Source organism: Alosa pseudoharengus, unplaced genomic scaffold, assembly GCF_046254945.1.
Source record: "Alosa pseudoharengus isolate Yale_2024_CS ecotype anadromous, Long Island Sound unplaced genomic scaffold, YU_APseudo_1.1 YU_APseudo_1.1_scf_4, whole genome shotgun sequence".
Lineage (NCBI taxonomy): Eukaryota > Metazoa > Chordata > Actinopteri > Clupeiformes > Clupeidae > Alosa > Alosa pseudoharengus.
In genome coordinates, this window is record NW_027468774.1 from 4283999 (window position 1) to 4308226 (window position 24228).

The 24228-nt window shown below is 43.5% G+C and overlaps 1 protein-coding gene across 1 annotated transcript in view; it reads right to left on the reverse strand.

Annotated features, from left to right (window-relative positions):
* Positions 1-24228, reverse strand: part of pemt (phosphatidylethanolamine N-methyltransferase) — a 138047-nt gene that overhangs the window by 53508 nt on the left and 60311 nt on the right. Inside the window, exon 4 of the mRNA XM_076266992.1 lies at positions 10114-10259. Coding sequence (XP_076123107.1) covers positions 10114-10259 — 146 coding nt within the window. The remainder of the gene's footprint in view (positions 1-10113; positions 10260-24228) is intronic.

Below are 24228 nucleotides of genomic sequence, written 5' to 3' on the forward strand. Positions count from 1 at the left end.
CGTACTATCTCCTTAGACTCCCACTACACGTACTATCTCCTTATTAGACTCCCACTACATATACTATCTCCTTAGACTCCCACTACACGTACTATCTCCTTATTAGACTCCCACTACACGTACTATCTCCTTATTAGACTCCCACTACACGAACTATCTCCTTATTAGTAGACTCCTACAACAGGTACCGTTTCCTTAGACTCCTACTACAGGTACTATTTCCTTAATGCCTTTTTTGTGTGTCAGATTCTGTGTGTGTATATTTGTGTGTGTGTGTGTGTGTGTGTGTGTGTACATGTTCCAGTGTAGATGTCAGGACACTAGTAAGTTAATATGCACCTAAACTGAATTAACTTACTCTAATGAATCTGATATCAATATCCAAAATAAATGAAAAAATAATCATTTTATTGCCAGTTGGTGGTGCTATAGCATATGCATTAATTAGGCATGTGAATATCATCATAATAATAATATCCAATATTTTTGAAAGTTTCTAACCAATTAACCAATGTGTTGTCAATGTCTGGCACACTTCCTGTTTGGTCAGCTGGTGGCACTAGACCAGGTTGGCAGTTCGGGCATGTGGATATAATTAAATTAGTATTAACTATTATTCCACTGCTTGGTTGAATTTCCCATTGTCCTACGTAATTTAGAACGACCATTAACTGTATGTTATTTGCACACCTATGAAGAAGATCCATTTTGCGGGCCGTATCACACTTGTATATTAATTCGCCGAACTCGTTGTGAAGTTTAAATTAACTGTCACATTGCATCTGAGCTGTAAAATGCAGACGTTCAGAACATGGCAACATTGGGCTGTATTTTGGGTCACCAGCGCATGGCGTAAAGTTCGTTATTCACCGGCGCAAAGTTGAATTCGTTATTTTGCACCTTTATTTTTTAAGCATTGCGCCCAGGGGTGTGGCAATTAACAACCTAGGGAGGGACCTGGCGCGTTGTCTAAAAATCGCTATCATACACCACCTAAACCTGGTCAGAAGTCAATGGCGAGTTGTTCATATGCTATTTTAAGAGCGCATGTCAACAGTCATATTGGCAGGTGCACGCACCACCCTTCTATCATTCATGAACGCACACCAGCGCACGTCCATGCAAAGCATTACAAATTGCACAATTACAATGGTAAACATAATTAGAATAAAGATATTACGAAACACTGTACATCTCATGATGAGTAGTTATTCACCATCATTTGCAAATTGGTAATGACGGTTAAGGGGATTAGGGGAGAGGCGAGAGACACGTATGGAGCACAGCTGAAGACGCACTGTCACGAGATATAAGCAACTCCTCTGCAGGATAAATGTTGTTTTATTCAGTCATTTGAGCAACATTGGGGTAAGTGTTGCTTTTTCCAGCCTATGTTTTCGATGGTAACCCATTGTCAGTCAATAGTGAAAGTAACTGCATATAACTATCTTGTCGTTGACTGACTCCTTGGTGAAGTTAGTTTCACTTTGCCAATGAGTTCAAATAATAGACGAGTGCAAATGCGTGAAGGCTATGCTAGGTTTTAGTAAAGCATGGTTTAAGAATGACTATTCCATACGGTCTCGCAAGCAGCCTCCTTCAAATGCGCCGTTGAATGCCAAAATACCGATGCATTTATTTGACATATTGCGCGTTGCGCCGTTAAAGGGAATGACAGATGTCATTCTCATTGGTTTAAAATGATGTTACACCCCAAACACACCCATATGACTGATTAAAAGACCTAGGAACACCTTGTTACGCCATGCGCTCCACTTTTGAGAACGAAACCCCTCCCAATGTGAACTTGACATCCTACTAAATTTGAATAGACTTTTGATGAGTGACGATGCACTTTAGAATGTCATGATAGGGCCCATTGTAGCATATGACAGAGGTGGCTTTTAGCTAGATGGATGACAGCAGGCTAAGTAAAATAGCAATGTTTCCAAGCTAAAGTTCATCAGAATCTTGGGATACGCCCGTTTGACCATGGGAGAGATAGAACTAACGACTTCTCATGGGAGAGATAGAACTAACGACTTCTCTCAACTAATAAATGCAATGAGTTTTCATCTTTTTTTAAAGGTAAAATTGACAAAATCAGACTCAACATATCTGCTCAATTACAAATTCAACAACCTGAACTTCCAGCAACAAACAGAGGGAAACTAAACTTAATGTCAGAGTTCAGCTTGATAGACTACGAAACACTTAAAAAAACGGTACAGAATCTCAGCTCTTCCACATGTGTCTTAGACACTCTGCCTACCAATTTCTTCAAAACTGTTTTTCATCTCATAGCGGCGGATGTCCTTCAAATTGTAAATGTATCACTGCTGTCTGGCACTTTTCCTAAGTCACTGAAAACAGCTGTTGTAAAGCCACTTCTCAAGAAGAATAACCTGGATGCCTCCATGCTAAACAATTACAGGACCATATCCAATCTACCTTTTATTGGCAAAATGATTGAAAAAGTAGTCTTTAATCAATTAACCACCTTCCTAACATCAAATGGGTATTTTGATTACTTTCAGTCTGGTTTTCGGGCAAATCACAGCACTGAAACAGCTCTCATTAAAGTTTCCAATGACATACGCCTAAACACAGATTCAGGTAAAACATCAGTCCTAGTGCTACTGGGCCTTAGTGCAGCATTTGACACTGTTGATCACAATATTTTACTACACAGACTAGAACACTGGGTTGGATTTACAGGATTAGCTGGCTAAAATCATATCTACAAGAAAGGAGCTTCTTTGTTGCCAACGTCCTTGACCTGTGGTGTTCCCCAGGGGTCGATCTTAGGGCCACTATTATTCAACCTCTATATGCTCCCACTTGGACAAATCATCCAAAATAACTTGATTTCATATCATAGCTATGCAGATGACACACAAATTTACTTAGCTCTGTCACCAAACGACTATATGGTCCTCTTGAATCTATGTGTCAGTGTATAGAACAAATCAACACCTGGATGTCTCAAAATTTTCTTCAGCTGAACAAAGAAAAAACTGAAGTAATTATATTTGGTAAAAAGGAGGAAAGACTTAGGGTCAGCTTCAGATGATACAAAATGCAGCAGCTAGGATTCTAACAAAAACTAAAAGAACTGACCACATTACTCCAATTCTTAAGTCCTTGCACTGGCTTCCAGTAAGTCACAGAATTGATGGAGCAGGACCTAAATACTTGTCAGACATGCTTCAGCAGTACACACCTTCTCGTCCTCTCAGGTCCCAGGTGAAAAACCTGCTAGTAAAACCTACTGTTAGAACTAAACATGGTGAAGCAGCTTTTAGCTGCTATGCGGCTCAGCTGTGGAATCAACTTTCGGATGACATCAAAAAGGCCCCAACTGTAGCCAGTTTTAAATCTAGACTTAAGACCAAACTGTTCTCAGATGCTTTCTGCTAACTGTGCCGAGTTACAAATTCTGAATCTGCCTTGATAATTATTCTACTTTATCTTTTATTACTTTTTTTTTGCTTACTAATTATCCTTTATTTTTAAATTATTTTACCTTGTGTTTTATGTTTTCTTTTTATTATGATCTTTACCTTTTAACTATTCTTTGACTATATTGCCTTTCTATGCTTTTTATTTGTTATTATTGTTTGGTTTTGTTTATGTAAAGCACATTGAATGACCTCTGTGTATGAAATACGCTATATAAATAAACTTGACTTGACTTGGCCTTTGGCCGTAGCAACCATCCATTTAGAACTAGTAACGGCAGTTTGTCCTGCAAGTTAAGAAATTAGTTGATATGTGTTGGAAGAAAGTAGTTCTAAACAAGACAAGTTTTAGCGATTAAAACGTTTAAATTGTAACAGGAAATTAACACAACGCAAGTGGCAACAGTGGAACATGTGGGATAATGGACTCCACTGTGGTCTGTTCACAGAAGTTAATGCACTTACGAGGTTTAAACGGCCGCTTCGCGTTGGGCCCGTTTTACAACCTCGACCGTGCATTAACTTCTGTGAACAGACCACTGTGTCGTCCATTATCCCTTACATATTTTGTTAATAAATTCCAAAAACTTTTCTGACTTTGGCCAGCTCGTGGCGCTATGCCAGACAGGCATATTGGGTGTCTGGATGTCAAATACACCTGATCTGATTAATCTGATGAATCTGTTTGTGATATCCAACAGATGTGAAAAAAAATCCTTCTCTTTCCAATTGGTGGCGCTATGCCAGGCAAGTTAATAGAACATTTTGTACAATTTCAGATCAATCAGTCAAAGCATAAAAAAATCCAGGCACATTTTCTGCTTGGCCAGATAGTGACCCTATGCTAGGCATGTGAATTACACATGTGAATATCATCACAATCATGCATATCCAATATTTTAATATTCCAATTAAGTTTCAGATCAATCCATCAAAGCATTGAAGTCTGCTATGGCGTCTGTGGGCCACACCAAGGGCCAAAGCCTCTGTAACTGAGTAGTGGCCACTATGACGTGTGTACCACTATGACTGACGTGTGCACCACTATGACTGACGTGTGTACCACTATGACTGACGTGTGTACCACATTTCCTGCGTTTACGACCATGGGAACCACCTCAAAAAAGGCAGTCATGTCGCAAAAATAGTCAAGAAGAAGAAGAAGAAGAAGAAGAAGAAGAAGAAGAAGAAGCATCCTTACAAAAACAATAGGGCTTCACAGTTTGGTGCGCATGGCCGTCCCAGCTCTGTAGCGCCGGTGCTCGGGCCCTAAATAGAGTGTGCAAGTGACACCACTTCCACTTGCCTCCATGGGACCTATCTTTCAAAAAAATTTGAACGCCAGTCTATGGCGAAAAATAAATTATTTTCTGGTCCCGGTTGACTTGTGCCTTGAATTACCCATATGATGTTTGTCAATTTTAAAGACAATTTTTCATGTAAAGACATTTGCAGTTTGTTTCGTAACTATTGAATTACAACATTGTGAAAGATGGTAATTCCAACGACTACAAACCCATCAGTCGCGCTAGTGACGTTAGCTCATTCACAGCCACACTAGATTGTACAAGCATACCAGCAACAGGTCTTAATTGGGCTTTCCTTGCCGATGAAAATACCATGAGTCAGAGGATTAAACACATCAGGTAAGTTGTATTCGTCCATAGACTGTACATTAGATACTGTTAAGTGACATAGCAGGCAGCAAGATGCAACCGTTAACTAGCATAACAGCTATCAGCTAGCTTCTAATCTTATCGTTTCGTTGGTGACGTACATCGTTCGAGACGAGAGATGTAGTCCACTGAGCGGATTCGTACAAAACCAACATAACTTTTGAAGTCTATCGAACAACAGTACTTTCTTGACGTGAAAAATTATCTTTTAAATTCACACACATCATATGTGAAATTCGTGGCACAATTCAAACTGGACCAAAAAATAATTGTTATCTCTCCATTAACTCCCGTTCATATTTTTTTGAAAGACAGGTCCCTTGTAGCGGAAGTAAAACGGAAGTCACTGGCACACTCTATATGATTCTTTTGAACTCTGCTCCTGGATAGAGGATGTACGCTACAGGAAACAAGCACTCCACACAAAAGGAACCATGCGGTGGGTCATCTGTGAAGCTCTATATTAGGCTAAAGAACAGGAGCTCTATATTAGGTTAAAGAACACATACGCCACTTGCTCCTGGTTCCGCTTGGAGAGAAATATGGGTCAGCGAGCCTGCGTGTGGACGCACTGGTGAGTCAGTGGGGGACAAGAGTGGTTCTGGAAACGCACGCTGATTTTCCCAGAGTGTATTAATGACCTGGACTGCTGCAGACATATGAGCCGGCCGGAAAAGTGCTAATAGACTTTAAATGTGAAACCACTACATTACCTGTCTGTGATGCCGCCAAGGCATCGCCATCATGGGAACAGATGGGCGTTTTTATATGGAGAAGAATGGAATAATTGAGACAACCACTCGCGTCCTAGTTAACACACCTGGCATTTCAAGAGTTAAATGTGCTTGAGCTGTGTTTGTGCATAATTTGAGGTGTGTGTGTGTGTGTGTGTGTGTGTAGATAATGTCTGCTGCGATTATGTGTAACTTCAGCGATGAGGAAGTGATGTGTGCATACTTCATGAATGCACACAAAAGTTATGCATTTGTGTGTGTGGGTGTGTGTGTTTTGCTTTCATTAGAGGTCAAGAGAACTGGTGATGTGTCAGGTCAAAGATCTGGGCCAACCTTTCAAACTAGAGCAACATAAACACACCCACGCGCACACACACACACACACACACACACACACACACACACACACAAACACATTCTCCCTCTCTCCTCTTGCTTCCCTTTGGTGACCCATTTCTGGACAAAAGTCACACCTTGTGGTGAGGAGCTGCCTTTCATGGCCTCTGTACTGGAGCACTTGTCTTTCAGAGCGACACATGTGTGAGAGCGAATTAGTCTGGTTTACATAACACCTCCATATCCCACCAACATGGTTGACCAAGACCACTTGCATAAGTGTGTGATTAATGTTAGCATACACACACACACACACACACACACACACACACACACACACACACACACTGTGTCTCACTAGAGTAAAAGAGTTATGCTTTTGGCTTTTCAGGTGAAATGGGCTGTCGGCGGTGGAGGGTGGAACAATTGCAAATCTTGCGTCAGTTTAAAGCTTTTATTCCCATTTCCGACACAATGGCCACAATGCAGATTGTGTTCTTCTGACATTTGTGAGGGGCTTTTATTTAAGATTGGCCATTTTGCCTTTTTGAAACAATTAACAACAACAATGACAGAACAACAGGCCAAAAGCTAGGGTGAACAGGAGGCAGAGAGCTTTTTTCGGTGGTCCATTTCTTTGTTAGCTTGTGGTCTTCGTCCTCTGAGTGACCAAGCGTCTCGGGCTACAGTTCCTCATGCTACTCAGAGTAGCTGCTGCAGCTCTTGCGCTACCTCTGACTGTAGGTTCCTTCGTGATCCATCACATGTCATGTTCCCTATGTTTTGAGTGGCTCCCCTCAAGACGCAGACTCCGCTGTCAAGGCTGTAAGACCCAGAGGTGGATGGTGACCTTTGTCCCCAGGGCTGTCCAGTTGGGAGCGTACCTATGTTCCCCGGGTCCTATGTTCCCCGCTATTTGTATGGGACCGGGGAACATAGGACCCTTTTTGTAGAAAAGGGTCCTATGTTCCCCGCCTTGTATCTGACCACGGAAATTGCATGAGATATGCTTGCGAGTGCACATTTCGTGCACAAACGGTAGCAAAGTGTATTTTTCTATCAATGTTGCTTGCCGTATAGCACACCAGGTAGACCACACATACGCAAGGTGCAATATTGACACAAGCCAGAAGGGCGATTTTCCTAACTTCCACGTTGAGTATAGCGGAGTAAAAGAATAGATGAAGAAAATTTTTTATAACATAGGCCTACAATGGTTTTACTTGTGCTTCTTTACTGAATATAACGAGTTCAAAGTTAACATTCTAGGTAACTTCGCATTGTCCGCTTCAGCACTAAATTGAGGACAGCAACGTACACGAGCTGCACCTCTCACTGAAGAAACGCGCTACAACTACATGCCTTTTTAAGTTGATATTTAATTGGTTTGTTTTGTTCATTTTTCCGTTCGCTGGCACGCTGCAGGGGGGACTGCGCGTTGCTCCGAAGCCCCTTTGGTCTGACTCGTCAATAATCCAAAAATGTCCCTTTGGGTCTACAGCCCAGTAGCCTATAGTTTGATATCTCTTTGTTCCATTAAAATTAATCCCATTCTTCCGACAGCTCAACCAAAGGCTATAGATCACCTCCCTTACCTCTTGTACAGTAAGAATCAACAATGACATGCCAAGTGCAAAGACAATGACAAGCTTGGGACTGAAGCCAGACTCGGCAGTGTTTCTCAAACTTTTTTTCTGGGGACCCACTTTTTAAAAATGACAGACTATCGCGACCTAACTCGTGACTGTGGTAGTTAACAAACTAGATCAGTGGTTCTCAAACTTTTTCTTTCATTCCCCACTTTGAGGGGGCATTCTCGAGCCCCACCTGTCCCTCATCGCTCTAAGAAAGTGGTAGGTCAAGCTTAAAATTGTCAAATTTATTGAAATAATGACAAGTTCTAAATATATTCTCTTCAACAGAGTTAAAATCAGCTGCTGCTGCAGATATAATAATAAATAAATAGCCTACATAACACACATATTTCTTTTTTCCAGCAACATATTAGGAAGCATTGGCCATTATACAGCATTGTACAATATATTCAATGAAATGCCAACATGCTGCATTAAATGGATCCATAATCCAGTCATACTGAGCACTGCTGGTTGGGAAATATTTTTGAAATAAACTTTGCAGGGATGTGATGTAGGCCTACTGTTTAATACATGAGATCACAAGAGACGCCCAATCAGACGTTTCAGCGATTTCGCTCAGAAATCTCAAAGGCATAATACTGTCGCGATCGAGGCGCCTGTCTTACTCAAGTTTTTTTGGTGAATGAAGTAATCTTATTTGCTAGGTGAGGTGCTTGTCTTTGCCTTGTAACTGGACATTTAACTCAAATGTATCGCTAAGATATATCAAATATATCGCTAAGATAGGCCAGCTTCGTCAAGAAATTTAGTGAACGTGCTTGCAGATTCAAACATGCGCTCTTCCTCCAAGAAGAGGCGACTCGGAGCTCAAACACGCGCGACAGCACTTTACCAACCCGCGCCTTGCCGTGCGGCTGCAGTCTACTTGGAAGCAGCGGGGAACATAGGACCCTTTTTCAAAAAAGGGTCCTATGTTCCCCGGTAGCGGGGAACATTGGACCCGGGGAACATAGGACCCGGGGAACATAGGGATGACCCCGTCCAGTTCCTAAACTCCCAGCTCTAATGCTACATCTCACTGAGAGGCTGGAGCTCTAATGCTACATCACACTGAGAGGCTGGAGCTGCTGCTGCTAATGCTACATCTCACTGAGAGGCTGGAGCTGCTAATGCTACATCTCACTGAGAGGCTAATGCTACATCTCACTGAGAGGCTGGAGCTGCTAATGCTACATCTCACTGAGAGGCTGGAGCTGTTGCTGCTAATGCTACATCTCACTGAGAGGCTTGAGCTGCTAATGCTACATCTCACTGAGAGGCTGGAGCTGCTGCTGCTAATGCTACATCTCACTGAGAGGCTGCTGCTGCTAATGCTACATCTCACTGAGAGGCTGGAGCTGCTAATGCTACATCTCACTGAGAGGCTGGAGCTGCTAATGCTACATCTCACTGAGAGGCTGCTGCTGCTAATGCTACATCTCACTGAGAGGCAGGAGCTGCTGCTGCTAATGCTACATCTCACTGAGAGGCTGCTGCTGCTAATGCTACATCTCACTGAGAGGCTGGAGCTGCTGCTGCTAATGCTACATCTCACTGAGAGGCTGCTGCTGCTAATGCTACATCTTACTGAGAGGCTGGAGCTGCTGCTGCTAATGCTACATCTCACTGAGAGGCTGGAGCAAGGGGGCAGGCGTATTCCCAGATGTTGAACCACCTATGGAGGCTGGTGTACCCATCTCTTCGCTAACCCCCATAGAAGCCCATTCACTTAGGATTATTTTTGAAATCCCATAACTTCATATAACCTGTGCCAACATTGTAGCTTCTTTATTATCTACATAAACAATATAAGGCGAGATAACCGTATTGTTTGGATAAGAAGCGAAGTCCAGCCAGCACGTGTGTGTGTGTGTGTGTATCGTGCATGTGTGTGTGTGTGTGTGTGTGTTCGTGTATTGTGCATGTGTGTGTGTGTGTGTGTGTGTGTGTGTGTGTGTTTGTGCATTGTGCATGTGTGTGAGCATGTGTGTTTGTGCATTGTGCATGTGTGTGTGTGTGTTTGTGCATTGTGCATGTGTGTGTGTGTGTGTGTGTATAGTGTGTTTGTGTATTGTGCATGTGTGTGTGTGTGTGTGTGTGTGTGTGTGTGTGCGTGTTTGTGCATTGTGCATGTGTGTGAGCATGTGTGTTTGTGCATTGTGCATGTGTGTGTGTGTGTTTGTGCATTGTGCATGTGTGTGTGTGTGTGTGTGTGTGTGTGTTTGTGAATTGTGCATGTGTGTGTGTGTGTGTGTGTGTACACACTCACCCAGGAATGTTCCTGTAATTCCCAGTGCCACAAAGCTGCTGAGGACGAGCAGAGAGCCGGCTGCCATGACAGCCACTCCCACCTGGAACAGCTCCCACCTGTCCATCATCGCACACTTGGGCTGGCCTTTTATCGCCACGGTGATGCTGAGGAGGACAGAGAGGGAGAGAAGGAGAGAGGGATTAACATGGAAATATCCAGACTCTTTCACAAAGTGAATAGTGTCTGGCAGCTCTCGTTTGGGAAACACTTGTATCACGACGGACACTAACTTTGAAATCATTGGTCCAGCCTTACCAATCATATTGATCAGAGATCCCTAACGTTATTTCTTACTTCGTCTAAACACTAAACTGACAATAAACAGCATCGACAGTCAGGAAACAATGCATGTGGGTCTACCTCGGCTGTAAATACATTTCTGCATTTTTCCAACTGCATTTCTTAACTGCGCTTCATCTTCACACAACCTCAACGTCATCGTTCTCAGCCACTCACTCTGTTCGCTGATTGGACAGGTAAAGATTGTCCGGAGAAAACCTGCGAATATACCGCAAACCCAGACGGCGTACTGAAGGAAAATGAAAATTGAGCGGAAGTACGTAGGAGGCCAAAGCCAGGCTAGAGAGGGATGGGAGGAGAGCAGAGAAGAAAAAACAGGTGGAGAGAGGAAAAGAGATATAGAGGAGAAGAGAAGAGAAAAGAGAAGAAAAGTTAAGAGAAGATAGGAGAAGAGAAAAGAAGAGAAGAGATGAGAAGAGAATAGAGGAGAAGCTGGAATAATCTCCCTCCTTCTATTCAATTAGCAGACACCCTCCCTATTTTTAAGTATAGACTTAAACATAAACCTTAACATACCTCTTTAGTGCCTCCCATGGGCATGGCGCAGTGTGGAACTTCACCCACCTCAGGGTTTTTTGGAATGGACCACCCTGCTGTGTCCTTGTGTGACTGGCACCCCAGTCATGCGTACGACGGTGGTCACTGACCATACCTGCGCTGGTGTTGACTACCCTTCACCATGCCTTAGTTATACTGCTATAGCATAGTGCTGTCATGGACTTTCATGTTTCACGTCGTACAACCCCTACTCTCCCCTCTCTCCCCTTCCTTCTCTCTCTCTCAACTCTGATCCCTCTCTCTCTCTCAATTCTCACTATGGTATAACACTATATAGTACCAATGATATACTTATGGATATTAACCATTATACCATCACCAGTCATCAGCCATCCGTGTGTTTGGTCCTCATCTCACTAGAAGTCAAATCCCTACCACTGCCCTATCATCGCCTATTGCTGTCCCCCTGCCCAGATTCCTTGCCTGTGCAGCCTAGCAACTCACTACTTGCCCTATGTCAACTCCCAATAGCCCTGGACAATTCATTTCCTACACTGGACTATTTGAACTTTCTGACACTAAATAGGATTCATGAATTATCATACTGGATACGTAACTATCCCACCTCTTTGTAACATGCACCTCAGGTGGCCTTAAACACCATGTTCTATTCTCTACACCTAACTAACTTTTTCATTTATCATGTAAACAGACCTTACTGTTCTGTACTGACCCTAGGCAGATGGGTCAGGCCCTTGAGTTGTGGATCTGCTCGAGGTTTCTTCCTACATGTATCTCCAATTCTAGGGAGTTTTTCCTCGCCCCTGTTACTCATGGGCCTTCTCTGATTGTTTAACAGTCTGTAAAGCGCCATGAGACATGTGCAATGTTTTGGCGCTCTATAAGTGATATATTGAAAAAAAGAGAAGAGTGGAGGAAATGATAGAAGAGAAAGGGAAGAGGAGAGGAGAAGTGGGGAGAAGAGAGGAGAGGAATGGAGAGGGGGAGAGGAAAGGAAAGAGGGACAGAGAAGGTGAGAAAGAGCAGAAGAAATGATGTGACAGAGAACACTGGGGCAGCCGTGGCTACTGCTTAGGGCTTCGGGCTTGGAACCGGAGGGTTGCCGGTTTGATCCCCGACCAGTGGGAACGGCTGCAGTGCCCTTGAGCAAGGCACCTAACCCCTCACTGCTCCCCGAGCACCGCTGTAGCAAGGCACCTAACCCCTCACTGCTCCCCAAACGCCGCTGTAACAAGGCACCTAACCCCTCACTGCTCCCCGAGCGCCGCTGTAGCAGGCAGCTCACTGCTCCGGGTCAGTGTGTGCTTCACCTCACTGTGTGTTCACTGTGTGCTGTGTGTGTTCACTAATTCACGGATGGGATAAATGCCTTGTATACGCAAGCTTACTTGGCCTAGAAACCTGATTTAGATTTTACAACAAGAAAAGAAATGACACAAAGACATGTGAGGAGAAGTCCATTTGTGAAAGGAGAAGAAACACAGGATACCGGTAGAAGTAGAGATGGAGAGATGAAGAGAGGCGGAGGAGAAACACAGGATACCGGTAGAAGTAGAGATGGAGAGATGAAGAGAGGCGGAGGAGAAACACAGGATACCGGTAGAAGTAGAGATGGAGAGATGAAGAGAGGCGGAGGAGAAACACAGGATACCGGTAGAAGTAGAGATGGAGAGATGAAGAGAGGCGGAGGAGAAACAGAGATGGGCAGGTCAGAGTCTTCATCGTGACTCTTACAGAACTCCCAGAATGCCACCCATCGTTGTCCCACTGAGGCAATTCTGTCCTTCAGGTGCCCCTTAAGAAACACTGAAAGCATTCACACGTAAACACATCATCTTTTCCTCTGCGGGCAGGCGGGGGGGAGGAGGTCCTTCAGAGAGGATGAAGGCCTTAAGTGGGTCGGCGCGCGGCTCTGAGGTGTGCTGATGTAAGAGTGTAAATTTGGCGGCGCCAGATAAAGCAGGCGTGGGCGGTGGAGCTAGCTAGCGCTACATTCTGGACGGAGAATGGCCATCACACCGAGCTGGCGCTGCAGAATCTGTGGTCCACCACTGCTGTTTCGTATGGCACAGCAGTGGAATAGAACACACTGCTACTACTACTACACACACACGCACACGTGCGCACGCACGCACGCACAAATACCATGTTCAAGTGGCTGTTCAAGTGGCTGGTCTGGACAAAGCTGTAGAGGTGCTATAGCCCAACTGGTCTGGACAAAGCTGTAGAGGTGCTATAGCCCAACTGGTCTGGACAAAGCTGTAGAGGTGCTATAGCCCAACTGGTCTGGACAAAGCTGTAGAGGTGCTATAGCCCAACAATAGTACAGGCTGACGGACAACAGAGCCCCCCCACAGAGAGAGAGCGAGATAAGCATCAGACAAGGAGAGGACACACACACACACACACAGAGAGAGAGAGAGAGAGAGAGATAAGCATCAGACAAGGAGAGGACACACACACACACAGAGAGAGAGAGAGAGAGAGAGAGAGAGAGAGAGAGAGAGAGATAAGCATCAGACAAGGAGAGGACACACACACACACACAGAGAGAGAGAGAGAGAGAGAGAGAGAGAGAGAGAAAGAGAAAGAGAGAGAGACAAGCATCAGACAAGGAGAGGACACACACACACACACAGACAGAGATGAACATCACAGAAGGAGTGGAGGACAAACACACACACACAGAGAGAGATGAGCATGAGAGAAGGAGGAGAAGAGGAGGGTAGAGAGGAACAGCTGACCACCCAGGAGGTGTGAAAACCAAGTGGGCTCGGAGAACTATATGTTCTAGGTCTCTGGCTCGGAGAACTATATGTTCTAGGTCTCTGGCTCGGAGAACTATATGTTCTAGGTCTCTGGGCCAACAGGTCATTTTGTTTGTCAGTTACATACCATATACAGTAGGGCCATATTGCATCATATAATATATGATATATATATATATATATATATATATATATATATATTGCATACTATAATATATTGTATATTATACCATATGCTATATTGTATGGCCCCACATATAGTAACTGGGGCTATCACTGGAATTTTACAGTAATGTATGATTTTATTTTTCTACATGCATAATTGGAAGACCATTTAGCATTTGTACTGTAGGTGGTCAGAAGTTTCTTTGTAACAATGTTTGTGTTTCATGGCTCCCCTGACTGTATGGTGATGTTACTCCAGGCTATTGTTGAATTATACCATGTGTGTGTGTGTGTGTGTGTGTGTGTGTGTGTGTGTGTGTGTGTGTGTGTGTGTGTGTGTGTGTGTGTGTGTGTGTGCAGTGTGTGTGTGTGTGCAGTGTGTATGTGTGTATGTGTATGTATGCGTATATGTGTGTGAGTGAGAGTGCATATATGTGTATGTGAGTGTACGTATGTCTGTGCAATGTTTGTGTGTGCATGTATAAGTGTGTATGAGTGTGTGTGTGTGTGTGTGTGTGACAGTGTGATGGTTTTTCATAAAGAAGAGTTTGGTCATGCATCCCCTGATTATTAGAGCAGCAATTCAGCAGTGGTGCTGTACGGGCAGCACTACTCGTGTTACCATGACAACCCAACCCAGTGCGTAGACGTGAGACTTGGGCATGCACGGTGCCACGAGGATGAACACTAATCCGTCCCAACAGAGACGGTTGCACGGAAACCAGCCCAGGTCTTCAGGCCAATGCAGAGGAACTCACAAAAGCAATGGAACACACACACACACACACGCACACACACACACACACACACGTATGCGCCCATGCATGCGCATACACACGCATACACACATGCGCCCATGCACGACTATGCACACACACACACACACACACGCACACACACACACATGCCCATGCACGCACACACACACACACACATGCCCATGCACGCACGCGCACACACACACACAAACTTATGCGCCCATACACGCACATGCACATGCGCATGCGCACACACACACACACACACACACACACACGTATGTGCCAATGCACACGCATACACACGCACACACGCACGCACACACACGTATGCGCCCATGCACGACTATGCACACACACACACAAGCATGTGCGCACACACACACACACACACACACACACACACACACACACACACAAACACGCAAACACACGAGGGCACGTGCACACACACACACACACACACACACACACACAGCTGCTTGTATCTGTTCTAAACTATTTCAACTCCCACTATACTCATTGCCATCCTCTCAGGTGCAAGACCTCATGATGGACTGAAGTGTTCCTCAGGTGCTCATCTAACCCCTGTGTGTGTGTGTGTGTGTGTGTGTGTGTGTGTGTGTGTGATAGGTCTCACTGCATTTAGAATAACTCTCACGTGCCTGTGATGGATGAGGTAGTCATTGGTCCAGTACACACTCAAACAGACAGACACACACACACACACACATCTGTTTCTGTCTCTCAACCCCCACTACTTGTCCCCATCGCCATCTTTCAACGTTTCAACTTTTTCATAACTTTACATACATTTCATAAAGATACTTTTGTACAGTCTGCAAGGTTTTTTATAGAACTAAATGTGTTTGCTCGCATTTCTAATGATGTTCATGCATGTTATGATAACCTAGGCAAAAATAGGCGGTTTTGTGTCTGTGCTTTTATTAAGGCCGGAGAACCTAGTGATCTATAGGGTTGGGTATCGTTTGGGTTTTATCCGATACCGGTGCTAAATCGATACTTTTAAAACGGTGCCGATGCCGAAACGGTGCCTGAACCGGTACTTTGTTTTTAAATTAAAATGGTCTAAAGCATGAATTGCTTTTTTTTATTGATAAGACAAATTTGAACATGAAATTGAACTGTTATATTAAATTTACTATCAATATCTCATTGCTCCTACGCATAATACATTTAAATGTTAAAACAGCTTGCCATGGATGCACACACAATGGTAAGCTCTGCTTTCAAGTTTACCCAGTGTAGGCGGCTTGCCATAAGGTATGTTAAAACCGCTTGCCATAGAACTTCCAGGTCATGGACAACGGCATTTGCAAGCAAGCTAATCTAACAGGGACTCTACTTTCCAGTTAATTCAGTGTGTTCCCAAATGCTTCAAGAAATTTCATGTCTTCCCCCGTAACACGCAATAGTTTTGAACATATTAGGCTACATTATGTCGGTGTTGAAGTGTTTAGATTCCCAGCGCTTGTAGTAGGCATGTTAACAGCAACTATGGCTATGCGCTAACACCAGTCAGCTGAGTTTAATTAGCGATAACGTACGGAGATAGTTCCGTAGCCTCTTTGACAGCTCAGTGACATCAGGTATGTAACCTATTTATGTTTTTGCCAGCTAACTTTTAACATGATCTTCATATTCATTGTAATGCTATATGGGCCTCATGCACATGAAAGATTAATATCATGCCATTGTGTTGTTTAGAACACACCGTGAAATAAAGTTTTCACCTCACAACTTTGCTGATAACATTTCAAATAAATGCCAGTTAGCGCATTAGCAAGGATATTGTGTAAAGTATACTGTTGATGTTGTTTCATAGCCTTTTGCTTGTGTGTAGTTAGGCCCACTGCTAGATTTTGACAGGAGCTCGTGATATCTTTAAAGTAAGCTACTTGGGCTCACGCAAGTTGTCAAACACTGTCCACTCGCCTATGTGGTGCACCCCTCTGGTTTATGCAACCAGTGTTTATGTTAGCTAACTGTATCTGGATGTGTTGCTATCAGAGCAAGACATCAGATGGCGCATGACATGCAGTGATGCCTCGTATAAAAAAAAAAAAAAAAAAAAAACGCGATTTAAGCACCGAAATGAGGCACCGAAATCCACGTTGTTATTCGATGCAGTTACTACCGTTTGCGTCGGCACCGGTTCCATATTAGAACCGTGTTTCGGTGCCCAACCCTATGATCTATCTATCTGCTATGGGTGGTCCAGTGCTCTAAGCGATGCTGGGTAACGTCACTTCTGTTGACTTTCAAACAAAACAGAGAGCTAGCTCGCTACTTCCTCCCCCTCCCTCCCGTGCTGCTCCTGTGCAATTGAAACTCCAACGTCCATCTCGTCTGTGATTTGGTGGAACAGTTTGTTATGTTTTTATGTGCTAGTTTGCCCAGGTTGTTTTTGTTGCCATTTTTGGAGCCTGGGCTGTCCACAGAGATCGCGTTTTCTTACAGTGTATTCAGATCACGGACAGCTAGGTGATGTTTGCAGTAAGTGACATAGGGCTCTATCTTGCGTCCCAGCGCAATTGACTTTGTATACTCGCGCTTTTGTCTTTCCTATTTTGCAGTCAGCGCATATTGGAATTTTCCCTCCACAGGTACATGCCTGTAAATTAGGGAATTCGATTGCGCCCATGGGGGCGGTTCAGCGAAAAGACGGGGCGTGTTCCGGCGCAAACGTTCACTGTTGATATTTTGCAGTTTCAGAAAACAATTCCGCCACAGACCAGGTACTCCCTGGTCTAAAGTCTGTGGCGCAAATGCAGATGCTATTTTAAGGGCGCATGCATGACCGCTGGCCTGCATGAATGAATGCGTTGCACACCAATCTACAGACACCCCCGTGCACAGACGGAAACATTCAAAGCCTTGATAATATTTGTCCATTTCCCGGTTTTGTTCGTGCATTGGTGACTTAAAAATTTAGTAGCCTATATAGTACAACATCTACATGCAATATCTTTACAACAACAACACCTAATTACGACCTATTAATTTGGACAACTTTATACAGCCCTATAAAGGCTAAAGTTACCTTTAGTTTTGTTCCAATTTACCGTTGTGTATGGCTTTAAACATCGTGTGCGCTTTAACATCAGCCTAAGCATTATTCCAGCTGCACTAAGGTTTTAAGCACCATAATCTACCTTGTTGTAGCCCATCTGAAATAACTCCAAGCTTTGCTATGTTCCCTCCATCCTTTCGTTATTTTCAAAAAACGTTTTATATCCATGATGGCCTTGAAGTCTTGAGTTAGTGAATACTTAAATCAGCTTTTTATGTGCTGTTAACCAGCAATCATAGATAGTACAAGAAAGCAGCAAGTATGGCTACAATTTCTGTAGTTGCTGCATCCATTCGTTGTTATTCTCTCTCCTGCTCAAATAAATGGTGTGCGTGCATTAAGTTGATGATAACGTGTTTACAAACTCTACTTTACAGAAAATATTGTAAATAGCCTACTGTCATGCAGTTAATGGGATACTGTGCAGAGTTGAAAGTTAGGTCAACTTGGAAACTGTTTCTCGTTGTTGAGTTGCCTGATGGTAAGGAGCCCTTGCTTGGCCGCCTGTGCTGCGCAACGCACACTTCGCTCCTCTCATCTATACAACGTAGTTCCCATTTCTGTAAACCATACATAATTTCAAAGAAAAATATTACCACTCGAGGGAAATCAGTGTGGTGTCTATTAAGATGTGAAAAATAGGCATAAATCTAGCGTACACATTTTCACGAATCACGGATGTGTTGATGACATAAATTAGGAAATATTAGAGGACTTACTGTAAGGAGACGTGATGTTGAATTGCATGCCGATGCCATTTAACCCAAATGCCCCAGCGGCAGCACGGGAGAGAAGAGATTAACTGACAGAAGATATGCATTGTCTATAGAGAGGTAATGTTAGATTACATTGTACATTGCAAAAATATCACCATGCATTCATAACCTCGTGATTCAGTGAGAATGATCCCAAAACATCGGAAAGTATGTCTTTGTGACAATTCTGTATTACATTTTGTCAAGAGGAAAAATCAATAGCTCTGTTCCCAACTGAACAGTGATTATAGCCTGTGAACGCTCCTGGCTGCGCCTGGCAAATACGCCACCATAATAGCAATCAGCTTTGGAACAAGCGTGCCTGTTGTTAAAGGGAATGTGAGATGACGCTCTGATTGGTTTATTGCACGTTACGCCCAAACCACACCCATAATTAATGTAGCTACTTCAGACCAGCCCATTTTAGATTTGCGTCGGGCGCAACAGTCAATTATCCCGCCGGTAAAATAGCATCAGCGCCCAAGATCCGCCCACAAAGTGACTTGCATTTTGCGCAAAGACACTTCCGTTTTAGACCATTAAAATAGAGCCCATAAACTGTTTTAGCCTAAAAAACGCGTGGCATCGCTTAGAGCACCTTTAAGTAAAATCTACATTGTTAATTGAACGCACAAGCATATAACAGCTTGCTGCCGACACTAGTGAAATGCATCAAAAGACTAACTTAGCCGTGGTCACATGACATTGGCGTTTTGAACCATTTTTCTAAGCAGTGGTCACATGACATGGGTGTTTTGAACGACGTTTCAAAGCAGTGTTTCGAAATCTCGACACTGACTCGAGACATCAGTTTTGAGAGTCACATCCCTACAGAGGCGTGGAAAAGCACTATATAAATGCAGTCCTCTTACCTTTACCATCCAGTGTGGTAGTCTGGGAGAGCATTTGGTGCATATATATATATATATATATAAATATAAATATAAGTATTTGGTATATATAGTATAAATAGTATACATTTGGTGCATCAACTTGCTGTGAGGTTGGGTACTGTTTTTATAAGTTTTACTAGTGAATTGAATAACTTGTTGGATGTTTTTTTTTCTGAAAGTATTTTTTTGCTGGCTTTCTGCCTGGTCTCTTGTTTTGAGCACTGTAAATACATCTGCGCTACTGTACCTTTTCACTACAATCCACATTGCTTGCTGCGTCATTCACCTCATCACCACACCAAGCCCAGTGTGTACTTGTCGCATGGATGCGGGCTGCAGCCTGCTACAGTACGTGCCTTTGTTGCTCAGACCAAACATGGCCCTTCAGGTCTTAGTGAACTGGGTGCCCTCCTTAGCTATAAATGGGTACCAAGTACTTTGGAGACGAAAAGGTGAATTCATACGTTGTGTTACTTTAAGGTGCTTTAGCGTGTGTGTGTGTGTATGTGTGTGTGTGTGTGTGTGCGTGTGTGCGTGTGTGTGTGCGTGTGTAGTGTGTGTGTGTGTGTGTGTGTGTATGTGTGTGTGTGTGTATGTGTGTGTGTGTGTGTGTGTGTGCGCGCGCGTGTGTGTGTGTGTGTGTATGTGTGTGTGTGTATGTGTGTGTGTGTGTGTGCGTCACACGCGGGGCCACCAGAGAGAGAAGGGATGTGCCACAAAAAACACACACACACACACAGAGAGCTACTAATACATCAAGGGAAGCATAAACACACATGTGCACACACACACGTGCACACACACTGAGTTTGCATCCCATGATGATAAGACTTAACAGGACAGACAGACACACACACACAAATCTCAGCAAATAAACATGTACACTAACAAACACACACTCTCTTTCTCTTTCTCTCTGTCTCAGACTCACACACACACACAGGACTCATTGTTGTACTTTAAGACTCTTATTTTTAACAGTGCCCTAAAATACAACTGGTTTGACACTGGCACACAAACACACATAAACACTCACATGCATACAAATGTTCATTAATGTTCATACACGCATATACAATTGCACAGACACGCGCACACACACATACACACACAGACACGCGCACACACACACACACACACACACTCACACACACACACACATATTAATGCATACAGACACACACACACACACACACACACACACACACACACACACATATTAATGCATACAGACACACAGATGGAGATCAAACCTGCTGTGAACTGTAGGTGTGATTTGAATGGGTCTGTTTTCATAAATAAGAAAAAAGGTCAGGGAAAGAGTTACTTGAGCTACAAACAGGCAGACACACAAGGGATATGCAAATGTGTGTGTGTGTGTGTGTGTGTGTGTGTGTGTGTGTGTGTGTGTGTGCCAATCAATGGAAAACAGTATCCTCATCTTGACCTAGTTTCTGTAGCCTTTGACATGGCTGTGACTATGACCAACTGGGAGACATTTGTCACCCTGCAAGGCGAAACCAGTCACTTTGCGCACAATGCTATTTTGAGAGAATCAACGATAAACAAACGTACAGGTTAAAAAATGTCAAATTTCACGTTTTCGCATAATTCGACAGTATATACAGTCTACACTTACAGTCTATTTAGGTAAAGATTCACACATTAGCAGTCATTCCCTTTGTCCACGCCGCTATAAGGTTTTACGGTAGAGCTAAAATTTACTCAATGTGTCAGCTCTCTATCGTTCTTGGCAGATGTAACCGAATATGAATGTGAAAGACTTGCCTTTCAGGGCATGAACGGTCAAAAGCAAGAACTTTTAGAAATATCCTGGCGTCATTTTAGGGACCAGGAGAAGTTTTCCATTGACTTAGCGCATTTTAAAAGTATACACAATCTGTGTACACAGAACTTCCTTACTTCCCCCCGAAATACATTAACTATATTCTATAGTGACACCGTCCCAGGTATTAATTAACTAGGGGGCAGAAAAAGACATTCGCTGCACGGTTGATGAAACTGCACATAGTCAGTCATCCTACAGTCATGCTACCGTTAGGCTAATAATAACTGTGCCCTCACACTATCGCATGTGACAATCACAATGCCAAATTCGAATGCGGTTATCTTAGCGATACTTTTTGCAATACCCCCGATATACAGTACATATCGTTGGGAAGCTTAGTTTATGGTCGTTCATGTGAGCACAATAACTTAATTTTCAAAATTTTACCAAAGCGACAGGGTCACATTTAACAGGTGCTCTGGGCTGCTCTGCTCTGTGGTGGTAAAACAAGAGAAACTAAAGGGTGGATGCAAATACATAAACCACCCTGATGCCACCAAAGCTTCAGTGCAATATTCACCTCAGTGAGTAACTTACAAATAAAGTAACAAAACTCAAACCCAAGCTTATTTCCCTAGAAAGTAAACTTCCATATAAAGCATATCATCCTGTCAGACATGGGGCCTATAAATAGGCCTACATGAAATGGCGTGTCGTGTAGTGTCAAACCCGACCATAAACTCCTCACTCATCTACAGCAATCACACTAAAGGGACGCCTGAATGGCTGCTGTCAGGGAGGTGGAGAGAGAGAGAGAGAGAGAGAGAAAGAGAGAGAGACAGCTGTTCCTCTAGCCAACAGTTCCACAGAGATCTCTAGGAATAGACTCCATTCCCAGAGCTCACAATCACATCACTTCCTGTGAGGTGAGGCACCTCACAGGCCCCAGACTCTAAATTTTAAATTCTAAACTCAATTTGTCAGAGAACTTTGAAGAAGGTTATGAAGCCCTACATCAAGTAAAGGTGCACCATCACGGTGCTCTTCTCAGGTATAAATAAATGCAAAAGAGATCTGCTTACACACACACACACACATACACACACACACACACACACACACACACACACACAGCATGTATTATGGCAATGGGGAAAAAGCCATCAGTCTTTTCCATGGAAAAAGTGAGATGTGGTTTATTTAATCCCAACATTATGAAACTTTCCCCCTGTAGCTCACTACCTAATCCAACACACACACACACACACACACACAAAAACACACACACACCCCACATCGCCCATCCCACAAAAAACAAACACACATATACACAAACATTAACACACATGCACACAGGCTGTATCTCCCTTCCCACATAAATACACACACACACACACACACACACAGGCTACCTTTCTCTCTCCCCCCCCCCGCCCTCTCTCTCTCACACACATACACACACACACACACATCACTGCATCTCACACAACAAACACACTGCATGCCCTTTCTCAAACAAACCACACACACAGTGACCTAACAAACGCACAAACAAAATTACAAGCCAACAGAGTAAATGTTATTATTATGTGGCTTTTCAGAAAGCTGCAGAAAGTTCCATTAACTTGATTTGTTGGCCCTTTGCAAGATTCCATTGACTTGAATGGCCCTTGGCAACGTTTGAGGCCTCTAATTCATGCCGTTCATATAATTCCACAAGTAGTCCTGTCACTCAAAATGGAACTTCATTGAAAGTAAAAATCAGCTCTGCTGCTTATTGTCCCGTAATGACCAGCAGACACAACCTGTGCACACCTTTCAAACGTACACAGGAAAGGTGTTCTTTATGCTGTAGGTGGGAGATTTCTGACAGTGGTCAACAACCAAACCTATTTCACAGCACACAGCACTACACCAGGTTGAACGATAATGTAAAGTGGAGCTTGTGAACGCGCCACATGTTGTGCCCGGGATCCGGGGTAAAGGCGCTCCTTCACAGTGTAGCATGCAGTGCCACAGAGGCGTAAAGGCGCTCCTTCACAGTACAGCATGCAGTGCCACAGAGGCCAATCGACCACCAAGCTTATGTAAAATTACACAACAATACACAACAGGAGATAAAACAACAATACACAATGGACTGACGGCAGTCACAAACGCACCAGGATCCATCATGGCTCTCCTTTATATCGTTTGTGCCCACAGCGATCAGACTGTATAATAACCAAGCACATCGCATGCACTTTAATTCCACACTGGTACTTTAATTCAACACTTTAAATGAGAAGTTCGGTGTGATATTGACCTAAAGTGTGTTGAAACATGATACTGAGCTATGTTCCCTCTAAGCTGCACACACACACGGACGCGCAGACCAATCGAAGTGGCCGCGCAATAGATTTTTCAGACCGCACACATTTTTCAGACTGCATAAACGATTTTTTTTTCAGGGGTTAAAAATCTGAGCATCAAAGGCGATGTAGGCTAGGGAATAAACATTTAAAATACTGACATGTCTGACAACCAAGCCGGATGTAAGTTAGAATGTTTACATACAAAGTATCCTTTAGGCTACTCTAGGCGGGCCCTGCTCCAGTTATAGGCTACCATGGCAAAAAGAAAGGCAGAACAGATGCCCCAGAAAAGGTGTACCTCACGTTTAAACATGAGTGGCTAGATTAAATACTCCAATCTTACACAAAAGATGGTCCAGGTAGGAAAAAACTTTCAGACATATTTACGAAAGGAGTGGCATGATCTGCAAATTCTGCTGGGAGGCAAAAGCGAAAGGAGAGTTCGCTCGTGGGAAAACTTGAACTGAGTGGAAGCTTGATTACCTAAAGCGTTATCTGACACAGAAAGTCCATGTAGACGCATTGAAAACATTAAGACTTAGACATGGGAACTCTATAGATCAAATTCTCCCCGAAACTAATGAATCCCGAGAACAAATAAAATTATTAATCGACAATGTGATGCTAGCAATTAACACCAACATGTCCATGTTATCAGTTCAGGATACACGATCATAT